The 16,004-nt window shown below is 43.0% G+C and overlaps 1 protein-coding gene across 2 annotated transcripts in view; it reads left to right on the plus strand.

Moving 5' to 3' along the window:
- The first annotated feature begins 4,413 nt into the window (after positions 1–4,413).
- Positions 4,414–16,004, plus strand: part of LOC110502359 (protein delta homolog 2-like) — a 32,050-nt gene continuing 20,459 nt past the window's right edge. Inside the window, exon 1 of one of the 2 annotated variants that reach the window (XM_036960498.1) lies at positions 4,414–5,418. Coding sequence is in view for 1 of the 2 variants with exons in the window: in XM_021580320.2 (XP_021435995.1) it covers positions 13,249–13,339 (91 nt within the window). In the remaining variant the exon portion in view is untranslated. Of the gene's footprint in view, positions 5,419–13,151; positions 13,340–16,004 lie in introns of those variants that run through there. The other variant, XM_021580320.2, reaches the window with a different exon arrangement.

Here is a 16,004-nt window from a genome sequence, read left to right on the forward strand (position 1 = left end):
CCATTCCTCCTTGCAAAACAGCTCGAGCTCAGTGAGGTTGGATGGAGAGCATTTGTGAACAGCAGTTTTCAGTTCTTTCCACAGATTCTCGATTGGATTCAGGTCTGGACTTTGACTTGGCCATTCTAACACCTGGATATGTTTATTTTTGAACCATTCTATTGTAGATTTTGCTTTATGTTTTGGTTCATTGTCTTGTTGGAAGACAAATCTCCGTCCCAGTCTCAGGTCTTTTGCAGACTCCATCAGGTTTTCTTCCAGAATGGTCCTGTATTTGGCTCCATCCATCTTCCCATCAATTTTAACCATCTTGCCTGTCCCTGCTGAAGAAAAGCAGGCCCAAACCATGATGCTGCCACCACCATGTTTGACAGTGGGGATGGTGTGTTCAGCTGTGTTGCTTTTATGCCAAACATAACGTTTTGCATTGTTGCCAAAAAGTTCAATTTTGGTTTCATCTGACCAGAGCACCTTCTTCCACATGTTTGGTGTGTCTCCCAGGTGGCTTGTGGCAAACTTTAACCGACACTTTTTATGGATATCTTTAAGAAATGGCTTTCTTCTTGCCACTCTTCCATAAAGGCCAGATTTGTGCAATATACGACTGATTGTTGTCCTATGGACAGAGTCTCCCACCTCAGCTGTAGATCTCTGCAGTTCATCCAGAGTGATCATGGGCCTCTTGGTTGCATCTCTGATCAGTCTTCTCCTTGTATGAGCTGAAAGTTTAGAGGGACGGCCAGGTCTTGGTAGATTTGCAGTGGTCTGATACTTCTTCCATTTCAATATTATCGCTTGCACAGTGCTCCTTAGGATGTTTAAAGCTTGGGAAATCTTTTTGTATCCAAATCCGGCTTTAAACTTCTTCACAACAGTATCTCGGACCTGCCTGGTGTGTTCCTTGTTCTTCATGATGCTCTCTGCGCTTTTAACGGACCTCTGAGACTATCACAGTGCATGTGCATTTATACGGAGACTTGATTACACACAGGTGGATTGTATTTATCATCATTAGTCATTTAGGTCAACATTGGATCATTCAGAGATCCTCACTGAACTTCTGGAGAGAGTTTGCTGCACTGAAAGTAAAGGGGCTGAATAATTTTGCACGCCCAATTTTTCAGTTTTTGATTTGTTAATAAAGTTTGAAATATCCAATAAATGTCGTTCCACTTCATGATTGTGTCCCACTTGTTGTTGATTCTTCACAAAAAAATACAGTTTTATATCTTTATGTTTGAAGCCTGAAATGTGTCAAAAGGTCGCAAAGTTCAAGGGGGCCGAATACTTTCGCAAGGCACTGTATATAGTCTCCATTTAAATACAGTTGATATTGGCATGATGCAATCCTGTCCCTGTTGTCTCAGCACCCATCTAATTTAATTTGAATTATGCGTAATAGCGGACTGAGACACACATTGCATGTAGAAAGACCTCTGCCCCGCTGGGGAGCAAGGAGGTCCTGTTGCTCCTCCTGTTTGCACCAGCAGTAACACAGCATGGCGTTTAATTTATTCTTAAAAAAAAAATGTTTTGCCCATTTTCTCCCCAATTTCGTGGTATCCAATTGTTAGTAGTTACTATCTTGTCTCATCGCTACAACTCCCGTACGGGCTCGGGAGAGACGAAGGTCGAAAGCCACGCGTCCTCTGAAACACAACCCAACCAAGCCGCACTGCTTCTTTAACACAGCGCGCAACCAACCCGGAAGCCAGCCGCACCAATGTGTCGGAGGAAACACCGTGCACCTGGCGACCTGGTTAGCGCGCACTGCGCACGGCCTGCCACAGGAGTCGCTGGTGCGCGATGAGACAAGGCTATCCCTACCGGCCAAACCCTCCCTAACCCGGACGACGCTAAGCCAATTGTGCTTCACCCCACGGACCTCCCGGTCGCGGCCGGCTGCGACAGAGCCTGGGCGCGAACCCAGAGTCTCTGGCTCAGCACCGTACAAACCGGCTTATTGGTTTTATCCATGAAGCACTTTTCTTATCACCTCTTGGGCAGGTATTAATAATGCAGCTTGGCGTGTGCTCATTGTGGCGTTGGGGGTGGATTGGGTGTCGACTCCAGACCCCTTATAGTAGATGCCAACAGGGTGCAGTCTGTTCTTCTGTGTGTGTATACATTACTCCCGCTGTGCACTGCCCTAGTGGCTATCTGTCCAGCGTACACAAGTCATCTATATTTGATCATGGCTGAAGACTGCATTGAAAGCTGATGTTATTCACTCTTTAGTCGTTATACAGCCCTAGGGGAGAAACAGCAGTATCGGAGAACAGTGAAAGTGTTTTCCAAACAAAAGGCTGGCAATCTGTGTTTTACATGCCGTAGTTTATCGTGGTTTGAGGTACTTGTGAGACAGTTCTTAGCCAAGTGTGCGTAGTACTGTTTATGACAGGTAAAGAACATTGAAAATCAAAAGACGGGAGAAGTCAAGATCGACCATTATGATTTCAAACACAGCATCAGAATGAGTGGTTCTTGAGTGATAAGACTGGTTTGTTCTAATGATTCAGTTTCATTAATTGGATATAGTGCTGTTCAGTCTTGTTGTCTCAAGGGAGGGTTGTGGGCTCAACTGTTGCAGTCTTAAGAGGCCATCATACAAGGCACTGTTTGTCCTGGGAGAGGAATGGTGCATGTCAAGGTGACAAGGTCAAACACACGATGATCAGACCGTTTGTCTCCTTGTTTGGGGAGCGGTGTCTCCAGTTACCACGCCGACTGCTCTCGGGCCCGTCACTCAGGGCCCCAAATGATCCTCCTTCATTTTCACACACATACTGTATACAACTATGCATGTTCATACACACACACACTGAACACAAGCAAACCTTCACCCTCATCTTCGATACCAGGATCTACTCAACAGCCCAGCAACATGACTGTGTTTACCTCAGACGGTTCCTTAAAATACCATCCAAATAGCTTGCTTAGGCCATATTTTGCACACGTACAGCTTATTGTTCAAATGGCATTCCCACGGCCTCGACCTCACAACACAACCTTGCTTTTAAAGAGATAGTTTGGGATGTTGGCGATGAAGCAGTTTATCTACGCCCCAAGAGTCAGATGAACTTGTGGATATCAAACGATCCTTTTAAACTCAACGTACCACACAGAGAGGCATGCACGCAAAGCATCCTGACACCCAGACCAAAGACACGCAGGCTCTTCAAAAGCCCTCCAACTGGTAATGGTGAAAACTGTAAAGACATAATGCATGAGGCACTTGGGACAAGCGCTTAAGAGGACTTTAGTGCTCATTGGATATCTGAGTTGAATCCATGCAGTCAGGAGATTCTGGGTTTCTACAGCCATGGCATGTAAACATGCCATGTTAAAAAAAAAAAAACGGAATGTTTGTCGGCCATCCAGAGATTGAGGGCGGTTAGATGCCTGCTGGCCCTGCAATATTGTTCCCAAGCCCCAGCTGCTCCCAGGTCAAGGCTGCTGCTGGTGTGGAATGTTTGTGGTTTGCTCCTCCCGCCATTCAGCCCCATTCTCATCCCAAGATAAACAGACAAGCGTTTTGGGGCAGGTGGCTTTAGACAGGGGGGGTGGGCATATCCGTCCCCTCATATTCGGGAGTCATTCAATAGCTCCGCTATCAAGGTCTCTCCATGCTGACAGATAGCCCCTCGCGCCCCGCATTGTGTGCAGATTACAAGTGGTTAAGGGAGAAAGCATCTCACAGCTGCACCGCCTGGTTCAATGTGTTACCTTTCAACCCCCCTTAAATGGGCGGCTATTTCAAAGTCACCACTGGGCATGAGCAAATTTAGCGTTCCTCAGCCAACGTAACAATGAGCCCTGGGATTAGGTTACAACAAACAGGCCACATCCCCTGGGACACCATCCCGCCTCTGCCTCGGGCAGGGGACGGGCAACACATTTGCCAGAATGCAGCAAGGGGACACTGGCACGTCCGGCCCACCTCAAAGTGACAGGAGCGGAGCATCCCAGCAATGGAACGTTAATTCTCGCTCCCTGCTTGTAGCACACAGGGGGACGGAGGGTGTTAATGACCAGAGTGATATCTCCTTTCAAAACAAATATCTGGAAAGAGCAAAGAAGAACGAAAACTGTCCACTCGGACTTGTTGCATCAAAGTTGTTGGCCACTGTGTCTCAAGTGTCTTTCAGACAGTCAGGTGACTACTTCAGGCTGTGCATCTCTCTGAAGAGGACCTTACCTGAGCTCTGTGGGGCAACCGAATGTGAGTTCAGCTGCTCTCTCTCCGTCTTTTCGGTTTCAGCTAACAGAGTGGTGTGGTTGCACCTATCCAGGAGGGTTTACAGAGGGATCGGGACAAAGCAGATAGTCAGATGTCTGGCAGATGAAGAGGGCTTCGGGGCCTCTGTTTTTTTTTGGGGGGGGGGGGGGGGGGGGGTGACCCGTGTAATAAAAATTGATTCCTGACATCAAGGCCAGTAAGACAAGCTTGAGTCTCTCTGTTGAGGTGATACTGAGCAACTTTTCCGTTCCTTGAAGGAACACTGGCTTTGGAAAATGTTCGAGGGTTAAACTAAGGTTTCTGTGTGGTTTGACGCTGACAGAAAAACACTTGCCGGGTGTTTAATGGACAATATAATATCCACACAACCAGCTTAGCTATCTGATATTCCATACAGCCGCCAGAGCAGTCTGACACAGAATCAATCAGAGAACGTGGATGGCAAGAGTTTGAGGACTCTGTGCACTGGAAAGGAAGAGTGGGTGAGTGAGTGAGTGAGTGAGTGAGTGAGTGAGTGAGTGAGTGAGCTACAGGAGAGCGAATGGTGGAGTCAGTGAGTGAGCACTTATCGTCCGTCCCCGGGGACAGAAACTTTCCACCAGCGCAATCCAACAACTTCTGTTCAAAGACCCCGAGAGCTGGTGGCTGCTGTCTGTTTTCTCTCTCTCCTTCTCCTCTCACTTTCTTCCACTTGGAGGGGCAATAAATAGCCACAGGTGTGTGGAACTGCCATCTAATCTGAACTTCATTTAACACGGCCACAAACAAGATATCCGGCAAAGGCGAAAGCTGTGACCCTCCCTCACTCTCTCTCTCTCAGCTCAATGAGGAAGTGAAAAGAGTGTGTGGCCTGGAGAGTCAGGTCTGCACCCAGAGGAGAGGGTGAGGCGTGGAGCAGCCAGAGAGGGTGTGAAGTGGGGTGGACGTGTGTCTCCTTGTTGTCCAGCTAGAGGGGGAGCAGTGGCTTCTCCAGCCTGTCTGCAGCTCACCACACATTAAAATAACCCAACACCCACCAGAGGGAGGCTGCTGCCCAGTGGGTGTGAGAGGACTGGACACACTTCAAGAGAGGAGCCCACCACCAGACTGATAGATTGGAGTGTAAGAGCACACTACGGGAGAGCTTTTCTCTACTTTTACAGAGTGAAGGACTGAGAGGAGTGTATTTGCATAACAAGGTAAGAACTGAAATAATTTCACATAGACTACAAAGACACATTTAATGTAGATCATTGTGTTTTGCTTGCAAAAGTGTCTGTGGGCAAAAGGTTGAGAGCAACCGGCTAAGTATATTAAAGGGAGAGTTCACCCAAATTACAAAATGGCGTGTTGGTTTTCTGTACACAGTCTATGGACAAGGTATGACAACAATCCAAGTTTTGATTACCTGGCCACTGTGTTAAATGCTAACCTTTTAGCATTTGTGACAACAATCCAATGCATGTCAATGGTACTAACAGTTGAAGTCGGAAGTTTACATACACTTACGTTAGAGTCATTAAAACTATTTTTTCAACCACTCCACAAATGTTTTGTTAAAAAACTATAGTTTTGGTAAGTCAGTTAGGACATCTACTTTGTGCATGACACAAGTCATTTTTCCTACAATTGTTTACAGACAGATTATTTAACTTATAATTCACTATCCAGTGGGTCAGAAGTTCCAGTGGGTCAGAAGTTTACATACACTAAGTTTACTGTGCCTTTAAACAGCTTGGACAATTCCAGAAAATGATGTCATGGCTTTAGAAGCTTCTGATAGGCTAATTGACATCATTTGAGTCAATTGGAGGTGTACCTGTGGATGTATTTCAAGGCCTACCTTCAAACTCAGTACCTATTTGCTTGACATCTTGCGAAAATCAAAAGAAATCAGCCAAGACCTCAGAAAAAAATTGTAGGCCTACCATGTTCATCAAAACAAATAATAGTACGCAAGTATAAACACCATGGGACCACGCATACTGCTCAGGAAGGAGACACGTTCTGTCTCCTAGAGATGAACGCACTTTGGTGCGAAAAGTGCAAATCAATCCAAGAACAACAGCAAAGGACCTTGTGAAGATGCTGGAGGACACCGGTACAAAAGTATCTATATCCACAGTAAAATGAGTCCTATATCGACATAACCTGAAAGGCCGCTCAGCATGGAAGAAACCACTGTTCCAAAACAGCCATAAAAAAGCCAGACTATGGTTTGCAACTGCACATGGGGACAAAGATAGTACTTTTTGGAGAAATGTCCTCTGGTCTGATGAAACAAAAATTGACATGTTTGGCCATAATGACCATCCTTAGGTTTGGAGGAAAAAGGGGGATGCTTGCAAGCCGAAGAACACCATCCCAACCGTGAAGCACGGGGGTGGCAGCATCATGTTGTGGGGATGCTTTGCTGCAGGAGGGACTGGTGCACTTCACAAAATAGATGGCATCATGAGGCAGGAGAATTATGTGGATATATTGAAGCAACATCTCAAGACATCAGTTAAAGCTTGGTTGAAAATGGGTCTTCCAAAAGGACAATGACACTTCGAAGGTTGTGACAAAGGACAACAAAGTCAAGGTATTGGAGTGGCCATCACAAAGCCCTGACCTCAATCCTATAGAAAATTTGTGGGCAGAACTGAAAAAGCGCGTGCGAGCAAGGAGGCCTACAAACCTGACTTAGTTACACCAGCTCTGTTAGGAGGAATGGGCCAAAATTCACCCAACTTATTGTGAGAAGCTTGTGGAAGGCTACCCGAAACATTTGACCCAAGTTAAACAATTTAAAGGCAATGTTACCAAATACTAATTGAGTGTATGTAAACTTCTGACCCACTGGGAATGTGATGAAATAAATAAAAGCTTAAATAAATAATTCTCTCTATTGTTATTCTGACATTTCACATTCTTAAAATAAAGTGGTGATCCTAACTGACCTAAGACAGGGATTTTTTACTAGGATTAAATGTCAGGAATGATGAAAAACTGTATTTGGCTAAGGAGTATGTAAACTTCCGACTTCAACTGTATATTAACATGTTTGGCTTCATTGTCCAAATCATCCTAAAATATCTAGAAATGGATTGTGTAACTCAATTAAGTTACTTGAAGATGATTTGGACATGAAGCGCAAAAATGCTAATGTTTCAGGTATTTTACCCTGTTGAGACATGCTTTTGGTTCCTGGGGTCGAGTTATATTTTAAGCTCACTGACTTGCTCTGCTCACTTGGGATTCATTGTCCAGATCGAAAGCCACAGGCAAACAAATGTGGTGTCCATAACAAGGGGACCTCAGTGGCCAGTAAATCAGTTAATAAATACTCCCTAATAAAAATGCAACAAGAGTCTATAATCTGCTTTCACTGGCCCTCATAATGCATTCCCTGGAACCAGACTAGGAGTCGGGGCGACACGGCTTAGTGTAGGCAGGTGTGTGTGTAGCCTACACATGCGCGTGTCTGTTTGGGTGTTTGTGAGTTGCGCTGGTGAGAGAAAGAGTTTGTATTGATGAGAAAGTACTTCATAGTTGTCCGTAGCAGTGGTTCCCTTTTCTGTTCCAGGGACAACCAAATCACATCAAAAGCTCTTTTGAGGACCACCATTCGCGGAGTCTTCTTTTAACATAAAATACTGTATCTTGGTGATCAAATTTAGTACATTTTTCCAGTGAATGTAACAAATTAAAGGCATATTTTTATTTTTATTATAAACAATTTGCATTGTGAAAAATATATAAAACTCCTTATAATACCTACTACCAACTGTTATTATTGTTGGACGATTTTAGTTGATTTATTTTATCAACAAAGAAATGCAGAACACCTGCCAAACCCCCACTGGTTGGTAACCACTGATCAACAGCATACAGGCTCAGTCATTGACTGCATGTCAGACTCCAAGTCTGTAGGACAATACTATTGCAGCTTTATGAAAATGAAGCAGGTGAAAGGTAAGGACAATTCCTGTTCTCACGGATCTTGTTTCAGCCCACTTGCTTTTGATTTAATGCCCTTTAATTAACAGCAACGTAGACATGCAGGGCACATCCACAGAAATCCTGTATCAGGGACACTCATTTGCCAAGGCTCTATCATGTTATTTGCTGGCGGGAACAGTGCAGGGCTGGATATCCTCCATCGTCCTTCACCGTCACACAATCCCATCTCTCTGCTCTACAGATGCTTCCTAGTGATTTGTAGGAGCTGACAGAACCCAAGGCAGGGAGTATGTAACACACTTAGGGGTTGTTATTGGCAATATCAGGCCCAAAGGATTCTCGGGCTCAGTCATTGACTGCATGTCAGACTCCAAGTCTGTAGGACATTACTATTGCAGCTTTATGAAAATGAAGCAGGTGAAAGCGAAATGACTCATCGTGCACCACATGCCCTGTGATGAGGCAATATGCTGAAGAACCTTGTGGAGAATTGCCAGAAAGGCCTCTCTTTCGCACTGCCTCCCAAATGTTAGCAGCATCGGTCCTCTGTTGCCATAGCAGCCATTGACCCCTGTGAAGATCAACCAGTGATCTGGTGGGGTTCCAAGTAACTGGATTATTCACTTCCAGGGCTCATAGCATGTGAGAGGCCTTTCAAGGCACTCCTGTTCTGATAAAAGGAGGATGAGCCACACTGCCCAAACAATAAAGACAGATATTCAGTTCACGCAAGAAGCCTTTCCCTCCCTCAGACGCTGTATTCTCCCTCCAAATCCAAAATAAAGGAAAAAAAGGTGGCAGTGCAGTGACTCATACTATAAAGCTGAGTAGAGTTACCTTTCACAACAGAACCGTGCGTAACAGGGCAGGTCTATGGAGTTAGAAAGGACAAAGGAGAGGCAAACTCTTCATGTTCTGCCTTGTAGAGGAAATTGGCACTTGGGCCAATGGTAGTGCTCCAAGAGCATGTCACAAAGTACAGTATATACAGTTGAAGTCGGAAGTTTACATACACTTAGGTTGGAGTCATTAAAACTTGTTTTTCAACCACTCCACAAATGTCTTGTTAACAAACTATAGTTTTGGCAAGTCGGTTAGGACATCTACTTTGTGCATGATACAAGTCATTTTTCCAACAGTTGTTTACAGACAGATTATTTAACTTATAATTCACTGTATCGCAGTTCCAGTGGGTCAGAAGTTTACATACACTAAGTTGATTGTGCCTTTAAACAGCTTGCAAAATTCCAGAAAATGATGTCATGGCTTTAGAAGCTTCTGAAAGGCTAATTGACACAATTTGAGTCAATTGGAGGTATACCTGTGGATGTATTTCAAGGCCTACCTTCAAACTCAGTGCCTCTTTGCTTGACGTCATTGGAAAATGAAAAGAAATCAGCCAAGACCTCAGAAAAATATTGTATACCTCCACAAGTCTGGTTCATCCTTGGGAGAAATTTCCAAACGCCTGAAAGTACCACGTTCATCTGTACAAACAATAGTACGCAAGTATAAACACCATGGGACCATGCAGCCGTCATACCGCTCACGAAGGAGACACGCTCTGTCTCCTAGAAATGAACGTACATTGGTGCGAAAAGTGCAAATCAATCCAAGAGCAACAGCAAAGGACCTTGTGAAGATGCTGGAGGAAGCTGGTACAAAAGTATCTACATCCACAGTAAAATGAGTCCTATAATCGACATAACCTGAAAGGCCGCTCAGCAAAGAAGAAGCCACTGCTCCAAAACCGCCATAAAAACAGCCATACCACAGTTTGCAACTGCACATGGGGTCAAGATCGTACTTTTTGTAGAAATGTCCTCTGGTCTGATGAAACAAAAATAGAAACATTTGGCCATAATGACCATCCTTATGTTTTGAAGGAACACCATCCCATCCATGAAGCACAGGGATGGCAGCATCATGTTATAGGGGTGCTTTGCTGCAGGAGCGACTGGTGCACTTCACAAAATAGATGGCATCATGAGGTCGGAAAATAAAGTGGATATATTGAAGCAACATCTCACGACATCATGTTAAAGCTTGGTCGCAAATGGGTCTTCCAAATGGACAATGACCCCAAACATACTTCCAAAGTTGTGGCAAAATGGCTTAAGGACAACAAAGCCAAGATATTGGAGTGGCCATCACAAAGCCCTGACCTCAATCCTATAGAACATTTGTGGACAGAACTGAAAAAGCGTGTGTGAGCAAGGAGGCCTACAAACCTGACTTAGTTACACCAGCTCTGTCAGGAGGAATGGGCCAAAATTCACCCAACTTAATGTGGGAAGCTTGTGGAAGGCTACCCGAAACATTTGACCCAAGTTAGACAATTTAAAGGCAATGCTACCAAATACTAATTGAGTGTATGTAAACTTATGACCCACTGGGAATGTGATGAAAGAAATAAAAGCTGAAATAAATAATTCTCTCACATTTCCCATTTTTTAAATAAAGTGGTGATCCTAACGGACCGAAGACAGGGATATTTTACTAGGATTAAATGTCATGAATTGTAAAAAACTGAGATGAAATGTATTTGGCTAAGGTGTATGTAAACTTCCGACTTCAACTGTAACTCCATTAAACATTGATTTGTATTCAGTATTTTTGTTGACATTACTGTTGCTTTTGTAGTGCCTAGAGGATTTAGAGGCCTGACCAATTTCTTTCCATATTCCTGAGCTTGACAATGTGTAACCAGAGCACACCTTGATTGGAATAGCTCTGGGTAGATAGTAAAACTTTAAAAGCCAGAGTAAACCAGAAAGATCATTCATCATGTCTAAAGAACATATGGGAAAATGTATTCAATAAAGTCAAGTATTCTGGCGAAGTCGAGTTACACAACAGGACAATAGCATGTGAAGGTCTATTCCAGTTTTCCCACTGGTGTTCTATCAGCCTAGTCTGAGTGAGAACAATTGTAATTCCAAGACAACTATGGGAAAAGCACACAGACAGTAGACGCTCAACTCTTAACATTTGAACCCTTGATGACGTGAAGGTTCGTACATCTTTCAGTGCTACATTTTGTCCCAGAAATTTGGGCAAAACAATGTGATTTCAGTCCGAATTAAAGCAGGTAACAGCACAATATATTGGACACACATAATGCGTGTGTTTTCCTATCTCAGCTGAGTAGGAATGACAACAAAGTGGCCATATTTTCATTTGGAGGCATTACACTGAGAAAAACAAAACAAATGACAACAAACTTTTGTAATCTCTCTTTTTGTTGTGTGTAATGCATGCAAGTGTTCATTTAGCAATTTTCTAAATTGCAGTCATTGACATCAAATGTGGCTATTCAGAATTGAGGGGGTTTGGCAGGCTTATTAGAGAATAAAAGACTAACAGAAGCCATATACTCTCTGAAGAGAGCTACAGAGTGAATGCAATTACTTTTGTTTTTCATGTGGAGCAGATGCATCATAATCATGCTGTCTGAAAAGAGAGTCACTCAAATGTAGATATCAAATTGCCTGGTCGGATGGGTACAACAATAGGCATGCCATTATCCCAATATAAACACAATGTAGGCAGGCAGCAGAAAGCAGAACAGTTGAGTGCGCTTCTCCATTCATCTGAATTTGGAGTGATATTATTTGTACACGGAGACGGAGCCAGGACGGCACTAACCCACTGAGCACAGATGTCAGTTCAACGTCTAGTTTTGATTTACATTTGGTTGAGTTTTCAACTCACGTGAATGCAACAAAACATTTCATGTTGTCATTGGATTTATGTAAAAAAATTGGGTGAAAAAAAGACAACAATTTCCTTAAGTTGTTGATTTTTTACAAATCCAATGAATTTTCATCATTGCATAGATTTTTTGGGTTGAAATGACGTGGAAACAACGTTGTTTCAACAACTTTTTGCCCAGTGGGAAGGCTGTTTGGGTTGAGTGGAGTGGATGAAATCCATTGATGTGTCACAGGAGCTGTTGTGGGCTCCAGGAGTCAAATTCCATTTACAGCAGATGTGCAAGCTACACACCCAGGGTGACTGGCAAAGCTTTATAATGTGGTTTATTTCATTTATAATCAGGCTTTCAAGGCTTCTTACAAGTGAAATGGTACTACAGCCACTTGTAAAAACATGCGCCTGTAACCATTGTCTCTTAAAAACAATGATTTGCCGTCGTTAGCTGGACTAAACCAGACAGTAAAGTTAACACGAAAGGTGCAACAGAATTCTGATTGACATGGGAGATAAAATACATATTTGGGGTAAATGTTCTTTCACGATATGCAGTAAAACACAAGGACAAAGACACACTGTCAACAGGCAGTCACACATTTACAGTAAACACAAGCAGACGTACACTACGTGCACACACGCACACACACACACACACACACAGGCAGACGTACACGACGTGCACACACACACACACACACACACACACACACACACACACACACACAAAGGTAGACATACAATACTGGCACACACACACACACATCAGCAGAAGGCAGTCATCCAGGCATGTAGGTGCCTGTTTTCTAAGGCACACAGTCGTGATATTGTGGAGATAATCCTCTAAAAAATGATCCTTTTCTTACTATCACCTGCAGTGGAACGTGTGGGCACAGCAACCATCCAACCTCAGGAGCCTGATCTGTCGCTACAGCAACAGGCATCCACTGACTAGCTCCACATTTCTAGGAGGTACAGAATACCAAGAAGCACACACAAGGGAGCTTGCTCGACACTCATCTCAAATGTGTTTCTCTAGTCTAGGAGGTTGAGATTCTGAGAAACAGCGACAGAAATCGATCACTCAATCTATGCTTGTGAGTCCATTGTCGAGTAGAAAGAAAGGTGATTATTAGACGTGATGGCTGTCTAATGGATGTAGACATTAATGGTGCCTGTCTCTTTAAGAGTTGGTCCTTGGCAGGTCTGTGCTGATAAGTGGGGAGGTGGATCCCTGCCTGTCTTTATTCTGCCTCTTCTTTCTCTGACAGGCTTTTTGATCAACAAACTCCTCCGTGCTGCCTGCTCCTGAACGTTCAGCCTGCTCCTGAAAGTGCTGCCTGCTCCTGAACGTGTGTCTGTGTAGCTCTAACATGTGTTTTTTACTGTTTGTGAGAGCACGTGTACCTACTCGCTCTATCCGAGGACTCTTATTCAGTGGTGAGGTGACCACCTTCAGCACAGGTGTGTAACATTCGTACAGTGTGTGTGTGTGTGTGTGTGTCTATACAATTCTAGGTAATTTTAACCTTCTTTAGGCAATATATTGTATCGTTTAGCAAATAAACCAGAATCAGAATTGCTGATTAGGGTTGTGGCATACAGTACATGAAAATGTGTGTGGGCACCTTGGTGAGTTATCTAATCTTGGTTAGATGGTGATTTTATGTTTATGCTAAATTGTGGCCGGCAATTTGCATATTTAAATTACATCTAGTTATCTTCTTGTTGTACTTAAAACTGAATTAAAAACATGTTTGCCACAAACCTACATGGAAAACGCACATTTCAAGTACAGTAATGTAATAAGTAAGATCGCAATGACTGAATGAAACAAAACCAAAAGTGCATCCTTATTTTGATTCGACGCCAATTTTGATTGAATTCGACACAAAGTGGTGGAGAAGTCAATGACTGTTAGCCTTTGAACATCGACCTCGATGGTCTTGTTATGATTCAATTTACCATGTACGCAATATGGTCAACAATTATCAGTGTTGGATTTACAGTCAGTATTCTGAACACTGTGAGGGAGGTTCTTTCTGGATGTTTTATCCTAGACACTCCATTGGTGGTTCAGTGACATAAGGACGTACTCCCAAATAGCACTTCCAATAAAATATTAATTGTGAAGAAAAAATAGGATGGTGACAAGAATATCACAGGAGATCCTGAACTCACACCTCGGTGATTTCACAGACGCACCGTAAAGACAATCAGTCATTTACAGTCACCACAGCGATAGAGCAACATTTACCTAAGAATACTATATAGTGAGAACAGGAGCGGGTGAGGTGAAGTACGGGTAAAGTGTTTTGGATTCCTGTGATCGGAAAAATAGAATTTAATTCAGCAGTTGATCACAAAACATTTATGTTGTAGCCAAAGGAGAAAAAGGGACAGAAGGTAGGTCTTAATCAAGATAGCTGCACTCAAGTATCTACTTCAAGCAGGTAACAGAGTAATCTTGTGGAAGGTCTATTGAAGTCGGACCTGTATCTGATTGATGAAGAGCCAGGCTGAGACGTGCTGCCTGCTGTTAGAATGTGTCCCCTGCTCTAGCTGTGAGCCCACAGGAAATACCCTCACATCTCTCTGCCAGACTCTATCAATATACTGAGAGAGATGGGCCCTATCCAAATCCCTGTGGGGAAACACATAGGGGACATGTAAAATGCATCTTCAGAAAGGAGAGCAAGTGAGAAATGGAAGGATGGAAGGATCTAATTGTCATAGATGTAGATGTTGTGTCAGAAAGGCCAGTACATGTTACATTTGACGTACACTACCGGTCAAAAGTTTTAGGACACCTACTCATTCAAGGGTTTTTCTTTATTTTTTACTATTTTCCACATTGTAGAATAATAGTGAAGACATCAAAACTATGAAATAACACATACAGAATCATGTAGTAACCAAAGAAGTGTTAAACAAATCAAAATATATTTTATATTAGCCACCCTTTTCCTTGATGACTGCTTTGCACACTATTGGTATTCTCTCAACCAGTTTTATGAGGTAGTCACCTGGAATGCATTTCAATTAACAGGTGTGCCTTCTTAAAAGTTAATTTGTGGAATTTATTTTCTTCTTAATGTGTTTGAGCCAATCAGTTGTGTTGTGACAAGGTAGGGGTGGTATACAGAAGATAGCCCTATTTGCTAAAGACCAAGTCAATACTATGGCAAGAACAGCTCAAATAAGCAAAGAGAAATCTGTCATTTCATCAATCTGTCATTTCCATCATTATAAGACTTGAAGGTCGGTCAATACGGAACATTTCTAGAACTTTGAAAAAACCATCAAGTGCTATGATGAAACTGGCTCTCATGAGGAAGGAAGACCCAGAGTTACCTCTGCTGCAGAGGATAAGTTCATTAGAGTTACACTGCCTGTGATTTATTTAGAATTCAAGGCACACTTAACCAGCATGGCTACCACAGCATTCTGCAGCGATACGCCATCCCATCTGGTTTGGGCTTAGTGGGACTATAATTTGTTTTTCAACAGGACAATGACCCAACACACCTCCAGGCTGGGTAAGGGCTATTTTACCAAGAAGGAGAGTGATGGAGTGCTGCATCAGATGACCTGGCCTCCACAATACCCCAACCTCAACCAAATTGAAATGGTTTGGGATGAGTCTGACCACATAGTGAAGGAAAAGCAGCCAACAAGTGCTCAGCATATGTGGGAACTTCTTCAAGACTGTTGGAAAAGCATTCCAGGTGAAGCTGATTGAGAGAATGCCAAGAGTGTGCAAAGCTGTCATCAATGCAAAAGGTGGCAACTTTGAAGAATCTCAAATATAAAATATATTTTGATTTGTTTAACACTTTTTTGGTTACTACATGATTCCATATGTGTTATTTCATCGTTTTGATGTCTTCACTATTATTTTACAATATATAAAATAGTCAAAATACAGAAAAATACTTGAAAGAGTAGGTGTTCTAAAACTTTTGATCGTTAGTTTAGTCGGTGAGATTTTTGTGAGTGTGGGAAACAAATCCATACGATTCAGTTGTTGGGTTTATATTTACATTTATCACATTCTTGTCAAGACTTGAGCCAGAAGAGACAGCGTACTTGATCATTTACATGGAATCCAACGCATCAAAGACAATGG

The sequence above is a fragment of the Oncorhynchus mykiss genome, chromosome 23 (genome assembly GCF_013265735.2).
Source record: "Oncorhynchus mykiss isolate Arlee chromosome 23, USDA_OmykA_1.1, whole genome shotgun sequence".
NCBI lineage: Eukaryota > Metazoa > Chordata > Actinopteri > Salmoniformes > Salmonidae > Oncorhynchus > Oncorhynchus mykiss.